The 15769-nt window shown below is 42.7% G+C and overlaps 2 protein-coding genes across 6 annotated transcripts in view; one reads left to right on the forward strand and one right to left on the reverse strand.

Annotated features, from left to right (window-relative positions):
• Positions 1-5599, forward strand: part of SUPT20H (SPT20 homolog, SAGA complex component) — a 78100-nt gene extending 72501 nt beyond the window's left edge. For 3 of the 5 annotated variants that reach the window (XM_018554278.1, XM_018554291.1, XM_018554284.1), the window contains 2 exons: positions 754-863; positions 5388-5599. In XM_018554278.1, coding sequence (XP_018409780.1) covers positions 754-863; positions 5388-5522 — 245 coding nt within the window. In that variant the 3' untranslated portion in view covers positions 5523-5599. The remainder of the gene's footprint in view (positions 1-753; positions 864-5387) is intronic. The other 2 variants (XM_018554307.1, XM_018554299.1) reach the window with 2 other exon arrangements.
• A 185-nt stretch (positions 5600-5784) lies between these two features.
• EXOSC8 (exosome component 8) overlaps positions 5785-15769 on the reverse strand; it is a 19147-nt gene continuing 9162 nt past the window's right edge. Inside the window, exons 7-11 of the mRNA XM_018554316.1 lie at positions 14142-14187; positions 12003-12099; positions 8184-8304; positions 6830-6936; positions 5785-6005 (exon numbers count right to left, since the gene is read on the reverse strand). Coding sequence (XP_018409818.1) covers positions 5890-6005; positions 6830-6936; positions 8184-8304; positions 12003-12099; positions 14142-14187 — 487 coding nt within the window. The 3' untranslated portion in view covers positions 5785-5889. The remainder of the gene's footprint in view (positions 6006-6829; positions 6937-8183; positions 8305-12002; positions 12100-14141; positions 14188-15769) is intronic.

The raw sequence follows: 15769 nt of genomic DNA on the forward strand, positions 1-15769 counted from the left end.
ACATTTCAGCTCCAACTGCTGCTTTCATCTATGGCTACCATTCTGTATCTTCCTAGGGATATGGGAGTGAAATATCGTGCAGATTTTCCAGCAATGTATTTTCCTTTGACAGGCTGCTAAAAGCTCCAACCCAAGATATATATATACACACACACACACCCTGTTTCCCCGAAAATAAGACCTAGTACTATTTTTGGGAATTGCTAAAATATAAGACCTACCCCGAAAACAAGACCTAGTTGTGACCATTCCCAGGGCCGGTGGTGGCATAAGGGGGAACTTGAAGAGCCGCGGGAGAGAATCAGCGATGCCAATGAAGCCAGCGCTAGAGGAAGCGAGGCCGCATAAGCCGATGCTTCCTCTATAGCGTCGGCTCCTGTCACAGGCGGAGAGATACCAAATACACTCCGCCTGTGAGGAATCGATGGTGAAAGCACGCTTCCCCCATTCTGGCCAGCGATTGGTTACCAAATTGCTCTTGGAAAGGTACGGCTTGCCCTGATCACCATATATTTGTACATGAATAAGTGTGGATTGAAGTGTTGTGCATAAAAAAAATTAATAAATAAGACCTACCCCGAAAATAAGACCTAGTGTGTTTTTTTTGAGCCCCAAAAAATATAAGACTGTCTTATTTTCGGGGAAACACGGTATATATATATATAATTATTACACCCAGAATTTCAGTGTCTGTTCATCTCGTAAGCACTGTTCCCCTTTGACCTGCATACTCTTCCCTTCTCCTCTCCGTAGTGTCACCCCAGCTCGGCTCTACTGTGAATAGACCCGGGCAGGGTCGTCCATACCAGAATCTGCAGCTCTCTCCTGCCTTACAACTGCAGCAGCAAAAGCAGCATATCCAAGTAATCCATAGCTCTACGATAATGGCTCTGGCAGGCACTAAAGCAACAAATAGTAACCAAACTGAAGAATGCAGATTACACAAAATAATTTTTCTGACATGTAAAGCCCTACTGAGCATTCCGTTTACATCAGCAAAATGCATTCCAGGTGCATCAAAACAAAAGTTTGTTTCTTTAGAAAGTAGCCTCAGCTGGAGTAAAAAAAACCTGTGCCCTTTGCTGTATAGACCGACCCTTGCTCTCTCTGCAGAGGTCCGACACACCCAATGCTGGTTTAGCCCTCATTCACACTGGAATCGGCTGGATCCTGTCTGCATCTGAGCCAGGAAACATGCACCCCTACGGACCTGCACTTGAGGTGAGCATAAGAGGCGTACGGCCACGTAGTCCCATAGAGGACAGGGGCTGCGTACTAATCACACGCAGCACATGTCCTTCCCGGGAGCTGCCCGATATGGCCCTGCATGGAGCTGTACGTGTGGGCCGATTCCATTGTGAATGAGCCCTTCGAGGTAGAGCTGTCCAGTCAGCAGGGAGCATGAGCTCCCTATAGGTTTGACAAGGAAGGGATGCATTGGACCTCTGCAGAGAGACCACTGCTTCAACACAGAGTTTTCGTTATGTCATGCTGGCAGTGGACAGGCTTTTTTACTCCTGCTGTGGCTGCTTTCTAAAGGAAATGAACTGTAAGGCTTTGACTCGTTTTTGTTTTGATATATCTGTCTTGTAAACTGATTTAATGTAAGATGTAAGCTGATTGAGGGCTGGTTCACACCAGCTTCGGTGCGTTGCAGCAGGATTCGCAGTGCGATCGCCCTCACCAGAACACGTGGCACATCAGTCCCTGTGTTCCGGTCCAGTGCAATCTGAAAAAATAGTGCATGCAGCAATTTTTCAGATGGCACTGGACCCAAACGCAGTCACTCATGTGCCACAAGTTCTGGTGCTGGCGATTGCATTGCCCCCTCCCGACCCTGAACCCAGGAAGCCGGCTGGGATGTGCTCCAGTGCGTTCCTGCAGCGAATTGTGCTGGAACCCACTTGAGCTGCTGTGGACCGGCCCTTAAGCTGAAAGTTCAGTTGGGCTTTAAAATAAATGTGGAATAATTGTACAACTTCAGGATTAGAACAAGTGCATGTAATCTGCAATTCACTGCATGTGGGACTTTAGTGCTGGGCTTTAGAAGAGGGTCACCCTCCCTTAGTTCATAAATACTGTAGATTAGTAATATTAAGTCCATTCAGATACTTTCAGCAAACTCCCCCAAGTGATTTTGGGTCATTCTGGATAGCTTCCACCATTGGCTGTATTATATTTCTGCTTTTGCTAGCTTGCATGATAGAAAAATGTAAAGTGCGTGTGAACCCTAACAATGAACTTCTCTTATTCGCTCTCTTTTGGTCTATCCAGGTATACCAGTAAAAGTGTTTTGTTATACGTTTGCTGAGTGCAGGAAAATATCTCGTGATCTGATAACATCCTGTGATTCTTGCCTATGCTGCACTACATCATTTCCAGCTTGCTCTGCGCAGTTTAGAAACCCCTCCTCCCATCTGTTATGAAGATTAGGAGAAGGGGGGTGGGGTGTTCTGTACTCTAAATACACACCCTGTCCTAAGTTGACATCTCATTGCACTGTATCCATAGATATAGTACGGTGAGTTAGTGTTGTCACCCTAGGACAGGAAGTGTTTTACACACGGGATCACTAGGAGATAAAAGGGGGAAAAAAGCCTGAAAAAATAATGCACCAACCTAATCTATAGGACTGGTAAGTCGCAATATATGACATTTTTGTTCTTGTGAATGGGTTGTATGTGGTGGCTCAGCAGCCTGGATCCATACTGAAAGAGCTTACCAGGTTCAGAAAGTGGTCCCTTGATAGCCCCCCACAGCTACACAGACATGGCACCTTCTCTTAAACCATCAGCTGTTAAGTATTGGAAAGTCACAGAAGGGTCCATTCATTACAAAGGAGTGTATAGACTTTTTGCCCAGTGAAACGGCATGTAAATTTGTTCTGTGTGAGTTGACCAGATTTTGTGAGAATCAGGCAAAAGGAATGTTCTTAGTGTCATTTCTCTTCGGGTCCAATGCTTTTTAATAGGTTTAGTAATACAGAACAGAGCTTCTTACCGCTATTTGCTCACAGTGCAGAGCCGTGCCGCAGCCAGTATCCACCCTCCTGCCTGATTGACAGCTGTGCCCGCCCCCTCCCCTGTCTGTTCCTCCAATGAGTACTGGAGGAACAGAAAGGGGAGAGGGGGGATGACTGACAGTCACTGCTCTCTGTGGCGAGGAGACTGTGGGCTGAAAGCTCTCGATCTATAGAGGTGGCATGTGAGAGCTGCAGTGTATTGGGAAGAGTAGATTTTACTCTCCTAATACTTCTCCTTTAACTTAATGCTTGTAAAAAAAAAAAAAAGATAGGTGTGAGTGCAGCCTCAACATCTCTGCCAGGGGTCCACTCTTTCTCCATACAGCTGCCTATATCTTGTACTTGTAGCCAAGGTGACAATTTTACTCTTGACAGCTGTTTTCATGGCGCAACTGACTGATCACCTCCGTTTGTCATTTCCTTGGCTGCCCATCTCATGCAATCACAGATCAGGAATACAAGATCAGGCAATTGTACCTTGGGACCTTTCACTTGTTACAAAAAACAATATGGCTGGAAACCAAAAGAAGAGACCCTCAAAAGTAACTTAAAACATTGCAGGGAAAAAATCACAAAAATAAAGTTTGGTAAATATGGAGAGGAAAAATGTTTCATGTAAACTATCTTGCCTCTAAATTTGCTAGGGAATTGAGACTTCAAAAAGTGTCAATTCCAAGCCCAGACCTCACACACACACACACTTTTCCCTTCTTGGACATCATAGCCCTCTCCTCTTTTGGGAGTGTTTAATTTACGTCTGTGTTGGCACAGCTCCTCCAACCTGCACCTCTCTACCTTTTATTTATCTGCTGAGGAGGAGCAAAGGGGATTACTATACAGTGTCACTCTGTCACACGGTGACAGCTCAAAGTCTGATGGTACTGCTGACATCACATCCAAGATGGCAGCACCTAGCAGCAGTCTCAGGGAAAATTTTACAGGTAAATAACATGCCTAAAATATGTTAAATGCACACATAATGTGAGAGGATTAATGCTGAAATGAATGGTCTGGTGACAGGGTCTCATTAATGTGGTCCTAAACCTTAAAGTGGAACTGCAGCCTTAACCTTTTTACCATGGAAACATCTAAAAAAAAACACAACAGCTTGTAGCTGGGGATTCCCTGTAAACTAATCCTAACCTGCCCATTTCTTGTTATAAATTAATCCGATAGGCAAAACTGCGTGATCACTAAGTAGCTGGATTTGCTTCAAGCCCAACCCCAGCCAAACAATTATTTTATGTCCCCACTTTGCAGAGAATGGGAACCTATTCGAACCACTGTCAGGTGTGAGAGTTTGCATTGCCGCTTGTGTCTTCATTTGAGAGATTCTTCTTCCTGTCCCAGTGACAGTGTGGGGAAAATCTTCCCAGCAAAGACAGACTGCTGTAATAATCTAACAGAGTCTACTACTTTCCTCCTCTCTCCATAATTACAGGCGTTTGGCTGGAGTTGGGCTTTTTAAAAGGCATAGTTTAAACTTTCCACTAAAATGAATGGAGATTGCCGTATGGTAAGAGCAGGAACCATCCACGAGAAGAGGCAGTGCAGCACGAAGTAGTCTGCAAGCAAAGATTTTAGTGAAGCTGGGACAGTTGTGCATGGGCCATGTCAGGGCCCACACTAAAATTGCACTGTTGCAACCACAAGCTGTGTTAAGGCACCAATGGTGGAACGGAGCCTATCAGAATAGGTATCATAGGTTAGGATTTCATTATAGGTTCCTCAAGCGCATTTAGACAGTCTGGCAATTCCGTTCTCTGTATTTCAGATACAGGGCATGCTAAAATATGAATTTGGGTAATTAGATTACTGGTGAGGTCGGTGTTATCAAACATGGACAACTTTATAATGTGCAGATGCAAGACGCTGTTGTAGAGGAGCTTAGTTCAGCATCTAGTTCTTTACAAATGTAGACCTTGTGACCTCTTGCTTACGCCTCTATCCCAGGGATCTAACGCTGGTGGCTGGCATGCTTTCCCACGTGTCAAGGACAAGAGGGGTTATTGAACCAGATCCATGCAAATGCTTAGCAGAGTGTCTGCTGTGTGAATGCTGCCTACAGCCTCTTGCATTTTCCTTGCTTTACATAGCAGGTCTGAAGAGACTTTTATAGCCAGGTTGATTTTTGCCCTGACACCCGAATTAATTCCTGCAAGTGTTTATAAGCCAAACAAGATTATTACAACTGGCAAAGTACAATCAGATATGCTTTGGTACCACTAATGCTGCATGACTGCTCATTCATGTCTGTACTTGTCCTGCATTGAAGCCATACACCTTTCGCTTAGATTAAGACTTTGCTGAATTTGATTGTGGATAATTGTTCACATTTGTTTTTTTTCCCCTCCTGTGTTCACAGTTGCAATTCTTGCAACATCAAATGCACCAAATGGCTACGGCAGCAGCACAAGCACCAGCACAGCACCTTCCTCATTCCGACAGCAAATCAAGAAGTAAACTGAGAGGACGCTCTGCCCTGGAACCAAAATCCTGAGATCACACTCATCCACCAGCAACAACGAAAGACACTGAACACATCAGCCAGCAAATGCCTTCTCCAATAGTTTTAAATGTTACACCTTCATCACTAATGAGCTTTGTGTAGAGATGACTAATCTGAAGTCAGCTGACCATGAATGAATCTGAAAATGTGGTGATAGAGATCCTACCCCAAGTTTTAAGAAGCCATGTGATATTAGAGTATATTGCGATCTCTGGGTTAATAGACTGATCATGTGACCGTATAGAGAACTCTGTACACATAGCAAATTTGTTTTATTTAGTACAAAAAAAAAAGGTGTGCATCACTATAACAAATACAAACTTTTTACATGTTCATTTTAAAATTTTTTTTTTTTTTTTTATTCCGTCGTTACGCTGACCAGCACTTCATCCAGCAGATTCTGCACCTCCTTGTGTCTGGTGATTGCTCGACTGATACATCCCTGAAGCTTTTCTGCTGACAGAGCGCTGCCACCTGTTTAACCAAAAGGATATGACGAGTACACGGCCGTCAGAAATATAGTCACAATGCACTGACAAGGCCATCTGCATATAAATGGCTTGCATGTGTTATGGCTGAATGGTGTAGAAAATATTACTAGATATGGACAGAAGCGTTTACATTACAGCAGTGTTCCTAGAAGGATTGTGAACTGCAATGAAGAACATGCTGGTAACAAAAAGGGTGTTGGTGGTAAAACACTGCCATCATTTTGAAGGTAAAGCCTAACTTGGGGTCACCTATCAAAAAAATAAAATCCACTTGTAGTCCTATATGATCATGAGCTTGGTACAAGGGCTAATACTGGACTGGCCCACTTTTTTTTTTTTTAAGTGCAAGCATCCAATCCACTCTGTAGGCAGCAGTATAACCCAACGGCCTCTTAGATTCCCAAATCCCTCAAATAAATGTTATGGCAATCCAACGAAGAAAAAGTTTCAAACCAGCTAATGGCTGCTTTTGTGGCTGTCAATTTTATTAAGCCTTTGGCTAATTTGTTGGCAGTAAAGGTTTTTGAAGGACAAGTATCTTGGGGGGGAAAAAATGTTGTATTCAAATAACTATGTACTTAATACATATAGAGGGGAATTTATCAAAACTGGAGCAGACAAATTCTGGAGCAGCTGTGCATGACAACCAATCAGCTTCTCTCTTTCATTTTCAAATCTTAACCGAACAAACTGAAGAGAGAAGCTGATTGGTTGCCCTGCACAGTTGCTCCAGTTTTTGTCTCCTCCAGTTTTGATAAATTCCCCCCTATAATATATCTGTGAAGATCACTTTATTTTTATATTTACCTGGCTTTCTGATAGTACATAACCTTCCATCTTCATCTGTCACTATAGTCATCAACCCAGTGGCCAAACTCTCCTCCTCATTCGTTGGATCCACAAGAATGTGTTTACTAGAAAGAGGAAGGACATCATTGTCGTACACAGCAGTGAAACCATGAATAAAAGATTCCAATTTGTCACTTAATACAGAAACAGTTCCTGCTTCCATGATACAACACAGAGCAAACTAGGAGACAAGTGAAGTTGCCCCCTGGGAAGGTTACGTCACCAGTGCCTTCCATGGAGATCTGGTTTGTCAATAGGGAGAGATTTTCAGGAAGAGGATAAGAACAGACCACAGACTGGGGAGAAAGTAGGCAAGTAACTAATAACTCTGTTTTTCCTACAGATATTGCATTAGTGTAGTCAGGTTTATTAAAGGGAGGGTGGGGGTCCGCTTTAAAAAGGTCCACCCAAACCTGAAATTCTAGCTTTTAGTAGAGGTTGATGACACTGGATATATTTTTGGGATTCTGCTGGGGGGTTATGTGCCTGCTTTACTTCCAAGCTCTACTCCTCCATAGCTCAGGGTCTCATTCTTTCTGCTGTATGTTTTTTTAATGTACAATGTACTGACATCATGAAGTCCTAAATTCCCAACTTTTGGAGGATCCTCACAAGGGATGCCATCCTGTAGGGCTGGGGAGCAGTCCTGGGCACCCAGTCGGTGTAGGGGACTTGGTCACCAAAAGAGTTCCTTCTCCCAATCAATAGCCTGAAACTTGGGGGATCTGGCTGTCTCTGCAGCGTTGGACCATCCTACTGGAAAGGTCATCCATTCCACTGGAAGGTCGTCCATTCCAGAGTCAGTCCAGCAATGCTATGGTGGTGGTATAGATCAATCATTGTACCGGAACCACTGCGGCCCCTATATGTGTTGTAAAGTAGTCACCGCTCCAAGCTTCCTCCCCTGATGGGCTACAATCTCACTACAAATTAGTAAACTAAACCTGAGATCGTAGTACGTCACAGGAGTGAGCTTGGAATGGTGAGTACTTTACAACACACACAGGGACCATGGGGAACAAAAGTAACCACCCTCCAGAAGGAAGGACAGTGTCAGCACCAATTCAGAGATGGTTTGAGGATCTACAGCCGAGTGATACACAAATAAGGTACAGTATTGTTAATAGTTGAGGTACTTTATTCAATTTTTAAGCATTCAAATCTGATTATTAAGGTGTCGCTAATAAGCATGACTTTCTGGCCTGCCCTCCTGTAAGCTGCACACAACAACAATACATTCTGCTAGAGAATGGAGCAGATACGACAAGGAGCTTTGATGTTGTCTGCCTCCTTATCTCCACTAGATACTTACTCATCAAATATGGCAAATGATGTCGAAAAAGGGTGTTTATGAATTTTCAGGGGATTTCTTGTTGATAGCTTCACCTGAGCCAAGCCTGTTTCTTCGTTTATTTTAACAGATGGCAGTTGTGCTATGAAAAGAGACCATTAGCATTAATCCAGAGAATATCCAGGCATAGAATGTTTATTATGACTCCATGTAAATTTCCTAAGATGTCACTGTGGGGCAGACTCAGATGGGCCTGGCAGCCACCTATGGAGCCATTTATCCTACGGATCTGAAATGATTTGCCCAAACTGTTCCATAAAATGTTCCGCATGCTAAACAGATCTGCTGGGGAACAATTTACTGTTAGTAGCTTCTGGAAAAGTGTAACCATTCAGAGTATTTTCAGTATCTCACTGGGACAAGTGATCAGACTGTAAACAATTCATAAAAATTCATGGCAGTTCTAAATCAATACATTGATGGGCGCAACACATGAAGCAACATACAACTCCCCGTAAAAGTTATTTCGTTCTCTGTATTCTAAACATAAACCTTAACTTGCTGACCTACAAATTTGTTAGTACCCGTAAAGGTCATTGAAACTGCTGAAACAGTTGTCTATCTATGCCATTGGTATGTCAGAGTAAAGCGAGTAAGAGAAAAAGTGTCAAAGATCAATTATTTCTTATATACAAAGATATTCTAAAATTGCCTGAGCATAGTTGTTGGTATCCATTGAAAAGATTATAAATACAGACAGTCCCCGAGTTACGTACGACTCGTACTTACAAACTGAGGTCCCAGCCTGTTACACTAGTTGTAGTGCTACGGCCAACGTTCGTAGTACTGTACCTCCTACACATTACAGGAAGTTGTTAGACGTGCAGGTGAGGAGTGGGTCTGGTTCATAGTACTGTACATTACAGGAAGTTGTTTGAACCAGACCCACTCCTCGTCTGCACGTCTTAGTACTGTAACTCATGTACAATACAGGAAGTTGTTAGATGTGCAGACGAGGAGTGGGTCTGGTTCATAGTACTGTACCTCATGTACAATACAGGAAGTTGTTAGATGTGCAGACGAAGAGTGGGTCTGGTTTGTAGCAGTATACATTACAGGAAGTTGTTAGACGTGCAGGTGAGGAGTGGGTCTGGTTCGTAGTACTGTACATTACAGGAAGTTGTTAGACGTGCAGACGAGGAGTGGGTCTGGTTCATAGTACTGTACCTCCTGTACATTACAGGAAGTTGTTAGATGTGCAGACGAGGAGTGGGTTTGGTTTGTAGTACTGTACACTACAGGAAGTTGTTAGACATACAGACGAGGAGTGGGTCTGGTTCGTAGTACTGTACATTACAGGAAGTTGTTAGACGTGCAGACGAGGAGTGCCTGCCTCTTCTTCCAGGTCTGGTACTGTACAGTACAGGAAATTGTACAAACATCTGTCCAAGCTGCATTGAAAGTAGAACTCCATGCAAATTTATTTTTTTCGTTTTGGTTAGTATGGTGTGGGATTAGAGCCACTGCAAGGACAGCAAAACAGGGTTAACCCTCCCCTATGCTATCCAAAACTAAAAAAAAATAAAAATTGGGGGCTGTAGTTACACTTAAAAATGTACCTGTTCCAACTTACATACAAATTCAACTTAAGAACAAACCTACAGTCCCCTATCTTGTTCGTAACCCGGGGACTGTCTGTAATCAAATCATAGTGATATTTAAAACGGTTTTAGTCATTAGTTTCACGTCTTCAATCTTATAATCAGTCAGATGGTCCTGCTAATTGGAGTAAAGAAGTCACTGCTGTTTGGTATCATCGTGTGCACCACACTGAACATGGACCAGAGAAAGCAAAGGAGATGAGAAAGAAAATTATAGACCTGTGTCCGATTGGGCCAGCCATCATTTCTTGAGTGACACTGGGCTCAAAGGAAAAAGATCCAGGAGGACCATCACAAAAAAGGCTGAATTTGGTAAAATACATATTGACAATGCTTCCAGGAGAATGTCCTTTGGACTGAAATAGACCAAAGTGGAGATTAATGGCAAGTCACATAATCTCTATGTTGATAGAAAGCAGTCACAGGTCAATGGAGGTCCACTGGTTCGTAGTACTGTACATTACAGGAAGTTGTTAGACGTGCAGACGAGGAGTGGGTCTGGTTCATAGTACTGTACCTCCTGTACATTACAGGAAGTTGTTAGATGTGCAGACGAGGAGTGGGTTTGGTTTGTAGTACTGTACACTACAGGAAGTTGTTAGACATACAGACGAGGAGTGGGTCTGGTTCGTAGTACTGTACATTACAGGAAGTTGTTAGACGTGCAGACGAGGAGTGCCTGCCTCTTCTTCCAGGTCTGGTACTGTACAGTACAGGAAATTGTACAAACATCTGTCCAAGCTGCATTGAAAGTAGAACTCCATGCAAATTTATTTTTTTCGTTTTGGTTAGTATGGTGTGGGATTAGAGCCACTGCAAGGACAGCAAAACAGGGTTAACCCTCCCCTATGCTATCCAAAACTAAAAAAAAATAAAAATTGGGGGCTGTAGTTACACTTAAAAATGTACCTGTTCCAACTTACATACAAATTCAACTTAAGAACAAACCTACAGTCCCCTATCTTGTTCGTAACCCGGGGACTGTCTGTAATCAAATCATAGTGATATTTAAAACGGTTTTAGTCATTAGTTTCACGTCTTCAATCTTATAATCAGTCAGATGGTCCTGCTAATTGGAGTAAAGAAGTCACTGCTGTTTGGTATCATCGTGTGCACCACACTGAACATGGACCAGAGAAAGCAAAGGAGATGAGAAAGAAAATTATAGACCTGTGTCCGATTGGGCCAGCCATCATTTCTTGAGTGACACTGGGCTCAAAGGAAAAAGATCCAGGAGGACCATCACAAAAAAGGCTGAATTTGGTAAAATACATATTGACAATGCTTCCAGGAGAATGTCCTTTGGACTGAAATAGACCAAAGTGGAGATTAATGGCAAGTCACATAATCTCTATGTTGATAGAAAGCAGTCACAGGTCAATGGAGGTCCTCCAACAAGATAATGACCTAAAACACAACTAAAAGTAGCCAGGAATAGCCAAGAACAAAACACCGAACTATTCTGAAGTGGCCTTCTATGAGCCTTGACACGAATCCTAAGGAACATCTATGAAACCAAAACTTGCAGTCTGGAGAAGTTACCCTTCAAACCTGAGACAGCTGGAGAAGTTTGCCAAACTACCTGTAGGTGAGTGCAGAATTCTCATTGAGAGCTACAGAAATCTTGTGATTAAAGGTTGTGCAACAAAATATTAGAGTAAGTAGTATTTGGACATGTCTGTATTTCTAGAAAAAAACGTCTTCAGTTAAGGTGCAGCAGGCTTCAAATTTCTGATGGTTCATTAAAAGGCTCTTAAACTCAAAGATCTTCCTAAGCCCCTGGAATGGCTGTGTCAGGCTACATGGCTTGAGGTAAATTCTCCACATATTCCTAATAAAGTCCACTAGAGTGACGCGTTTCACCCAATCACAGGATTAGTCAGAAGAAAACAGATTTTCTTGTTTGTATACGTTCACTCCTGTAGTTATGTGAAATATTATGTCTGAGGCACAAGGTGACTCAGTTCAGCTTTGTGCTGATCAGCAGACATCGGTTTTCAGTGCTCCGCATCGCTGATCTTTCCCAGACACTTCTGTGAACTGAAATCAGCTATGATATCCAATCACTTTCTGCCATTTAATGTCTAAGATGTGAAGCATCGATGTCCTTCAGTCAGTAGTTTGTCATTATCTCTTTAAAAAACAAACACCTACTACCGATTGCAGATGAGGATCTTACCATTTAATAAAGCCGCCACCAACGCACATGTACAGGTATCCAGGAGATTGCCGCCATAGTCCAGACATATGAGGTCACAGTAGAGAACCCATGCCAGCTGGAAACAAATGACAGTGAGTCCTATGACAGTCTACTGCTGATTACATATCAGGAAACAACATGACGGGTGAAAGTTTATCTTCCATGTACAATAATATATACTGTCAAATCCTACGAGTGCCGCGACTTCCAGCCCCAGCAGTGAGAACACCAGACACTTGAAGACCGAGGTGGTCATCTTATATGTGCACAGATGCTTTCAAGCTGAACTCCAGGAAAACAGCTAAACTACACAGATGAAATACATAGAAGGAGACGGTTTACCCGCCAAATGATTTCAATTGCCGTCTGCCAGAGGAAGAGACCTGTTTTTTTCTCCTCTGCAGCTAAGTAACAGATCTCTTCCCCACCCTCACTGTTTGACTAGATAGTGAAAGGAGGAACAGCAGACTGATGAGCACATCTCTGAAACACTGCTCTCTCCTCCTATCAGTGCTTACTGCACTGCAGTATAATTGATTTGCTCTTTGTGCTGCTTATCCCTCCCCCAGCCTGAGCTCTGCTGTACCCGAACCATAAGAGGTATACCAGGGCAAGCTCTGGTGCTTCCATTAAAAAAAAAAAAAATACAGCTTTTGAGGACGGTTTCATCCTTCATTCCATGACGGAGGCGACAATAATCATGTTGCCCAAACAGGGCAAACACAGACCGAACCCGGAATCCTACAGACCGATTTCATTACTCACTTCTGATGTAAAATCACTGGCCTGAGTACTGACTAACCGTCTATCCAAAGCTATTTCCAAGGCTATACATGTAGACCAATCTAGATTTATTCCTTCTCACTATGAATATCCAACAACTTTTTCTTAATATTCAGATTCCAGTGGGCAATCCTGGCAATATCCTTAGACACAGCCAAGGCATTGAACAGTGTTGAATGGTCCTATTTGTGTTCAGCATTGGAGGCCATCGGCCTGGGATCTAACTTCATGAGATGGGTTAAATTATATTCATTGCCTAGGGCGGGTATAAACATTAATAACTGTATCTCTTGGACATTTGTCCTCCACAGAGGGACAAGACCGGGGTGCATGTGACTCCTCTGAAGGTAACATGACCTCATGACATATGGGATCTGCCCTTATAACCTGCTCTGTAAAGGTGCTGGCTCTGGGGCTGTCATTCTCCTGCTCCCCTACCTAGCGAGTAACCTACCCAGATTAAGCATGCCACCAGTGAAATCTGACCATTTATAGCTGGATACTTCTTTTAGATGAGCAGTTCACTATGTAATACAGCCAGGAGCAGGGTCAGAGTCCCAGAGGTGGCACTTTTAAGAGAGTGTTGTCACGATTTTTAACTAGAGTTGTTCTTTAACCCCTTCGTGACTGACGACGTGCAGTGTACGTCGCCAGCATCGGGGCTGTTTAAACATGGTCTGTATTGCCCTAAAGCGATCTGATTTTCTGAATTTGCTGTTACTTTTAAAAGAACAGTCCACCTTTCTGACAATGTTTCAGGTTACAGTCATGAAAATGGTCACATTCCTGATTCCCCCCGAATTGTGGGTGTTCCTCTCCCTGCAGCATTCTTTGTACTTTTGAATTTGGTGCAGCTGTCATTATTTCACAGGTCCATTCCCAGGATCCAAATGAAAAGACGACAAGTCCAATTTACCACTTCCTCCAGTCACAAAACCAATGGTCCCTAGCTCTTTGGGGACCTGGGGCTGGAGGAAGAGCCTGCGCTTTGCACCTACAATCCACTGATATAGGTTGCAATGCTTTGCAGGCTCTGATGGAAAAAGAAATAATAATAAATGCACATTTTGTTTTTTCTTTGCATGGGCTTTTCATTTTCTCCAAAAAGTGGGCTATGCCTTTAAGAGATGCCAATTATGGGAGGTTATTTGGTCTCTGAAATAAATACAAAGAAGAAGCCATGCTGGAAGATGAATGCCAAGTGCATTACACTACACATACTTCACCATGTAAACAATTGCCCTCATTTTCCCTGTGACACTGAAGCGAGTTATAGCCTGGAAATAGCACACATCAAATAAGGGACAGTGAGAACTACAAAGAATACCGCCATACCTTGCCACTTTGAATGCACAGGTCTTCTTTCAGTATGATCTGTGAACTAAAAACACAAGATATGCAATAAGTAGAAATGATTTTATGAACTAAGGAAATCACAACTAGGCGATCATGTTATGAATTGAGTCTTCATCCACATTAACCTGATACACAATGTTGCACTATTTACACAAATTGTATTATATATTAACTGATTCTTTCATCAATTATCTAATTTCATATTTGACTATTTTTAACTTCATTGATTAATTTATTTAAGGGAAATAGGGGTTCTTAGCGCTGCATATTTAATACTAATTGGAATCTTGGACCTAGTTGTCTGGTGTGCAGCAGCTCTGATACTTGTCTGAGGGTTTGTCTATCCAGAAGCGCAGATTTGAAATTATACGCAATAAGAAGAAAGTCAATAGATAAAGATTGAGCAGCTTAAGGGCTATGTCACACCCTGCGTTCACAGCCCTGCGTTCACCCCTATAGCAACAGGGCATTCCCAGTTCCTTTGTGACGTGTGTCAATTGCCCTGCATTTACCTCTATGGTGACAGGGCATTCCCAGTTCCTTTGTGACGCGTGTCAATTGCCCTGCATTTACCTCTATGGTGACAGGGCATTCCCAGTTCCTTTGTGACGTGCGTCACATGCTCTGCATTCACCTCTATGGTGACAGGACATTCCTAGTTCCCTTTGTGACGCGTCTCAATTGCCCTGCATTTACCTCTATGGTGACAGGGCATTCCCAGTTCCTTTGTGACGTGCGTCACATGCTCTGCATTCACCTCTATGGCTTAGATGCATATTGCTGGAGGGGGACAATTTGAAGCAGCGAATGTAATAATGAAGTCTGATCCACTAGCTATACATTTCTAGCATTAGCAATCTGTAGCAGACATTAATCGCTACTACAAAATCACCAGTAAGAATGCTCTGAAGCCATTTGCACTGGTCAGCAGGTCAGCCAAGCAGCTAACAAAAGAGGAACAGGTCATTAATAGCCGACTATACGCTCCAATCATTTTCCTTTAGAGACCTACTTGTTATATAACGTTGTGTTTGGAAGGTTCAAGAGCAAGTTGGACTCATCTACAGTAACACCAGCAAACATCTTCTCATGTAAAATCTATTCTGAATATTGAGTAATCAATCGTTTTCATGTGAGCCTCTGAAGGATCAGCCTCCCCTCTCATGATTCTTAGCCCTGAGACCTGGCTACAGATCATAACAACGGCTGGAAAGGGATCTGTGGCACATGTTACGCATTACACATTCACAGACAACGCATTACACATTCTGGCATTGAGTGCGCATATCAAACATCCAGCACATTACAAATCAAATCTCTGAGCCAAGGTGTGCAGATATCTGATGCAACAAATTACAACCAGATCATAAATAATATAAAAGCCAACATAAAAAGTACACTGCGCTTACAGTGATATAAAAACCAAAGGGATTTAATCTATTTCAACTGCTGATGAAATCACTTACAATGGATGCGGCTTTTAGAGATTAATACTACTTTAACCAAACTTTTGTAATCAACTTTCTTGACAGCCAGTTGAGCACAAGGGCAGAGCTGTTGTAAAGTCCAATTGAAGTCACAGCTATTTATTTCTTTATAGTCCTTTA

Source organism: Nanorana parkeri, unplaced genomic scaffold (genome assembly GCF_000935625.1).
Source record: "Nanorana parkeri isolate BGI_ZX_2015 unplaced genomic scaffold, ASM93562v1 scaffold8, whole genome shotgun sequence".
Classification (NCBI taxonomy): Eukaryota; Metazoa; Chordata; class Amphibia; order Anura; family Dicroglossidae; genus Nanorana; species Nanorana parkeri.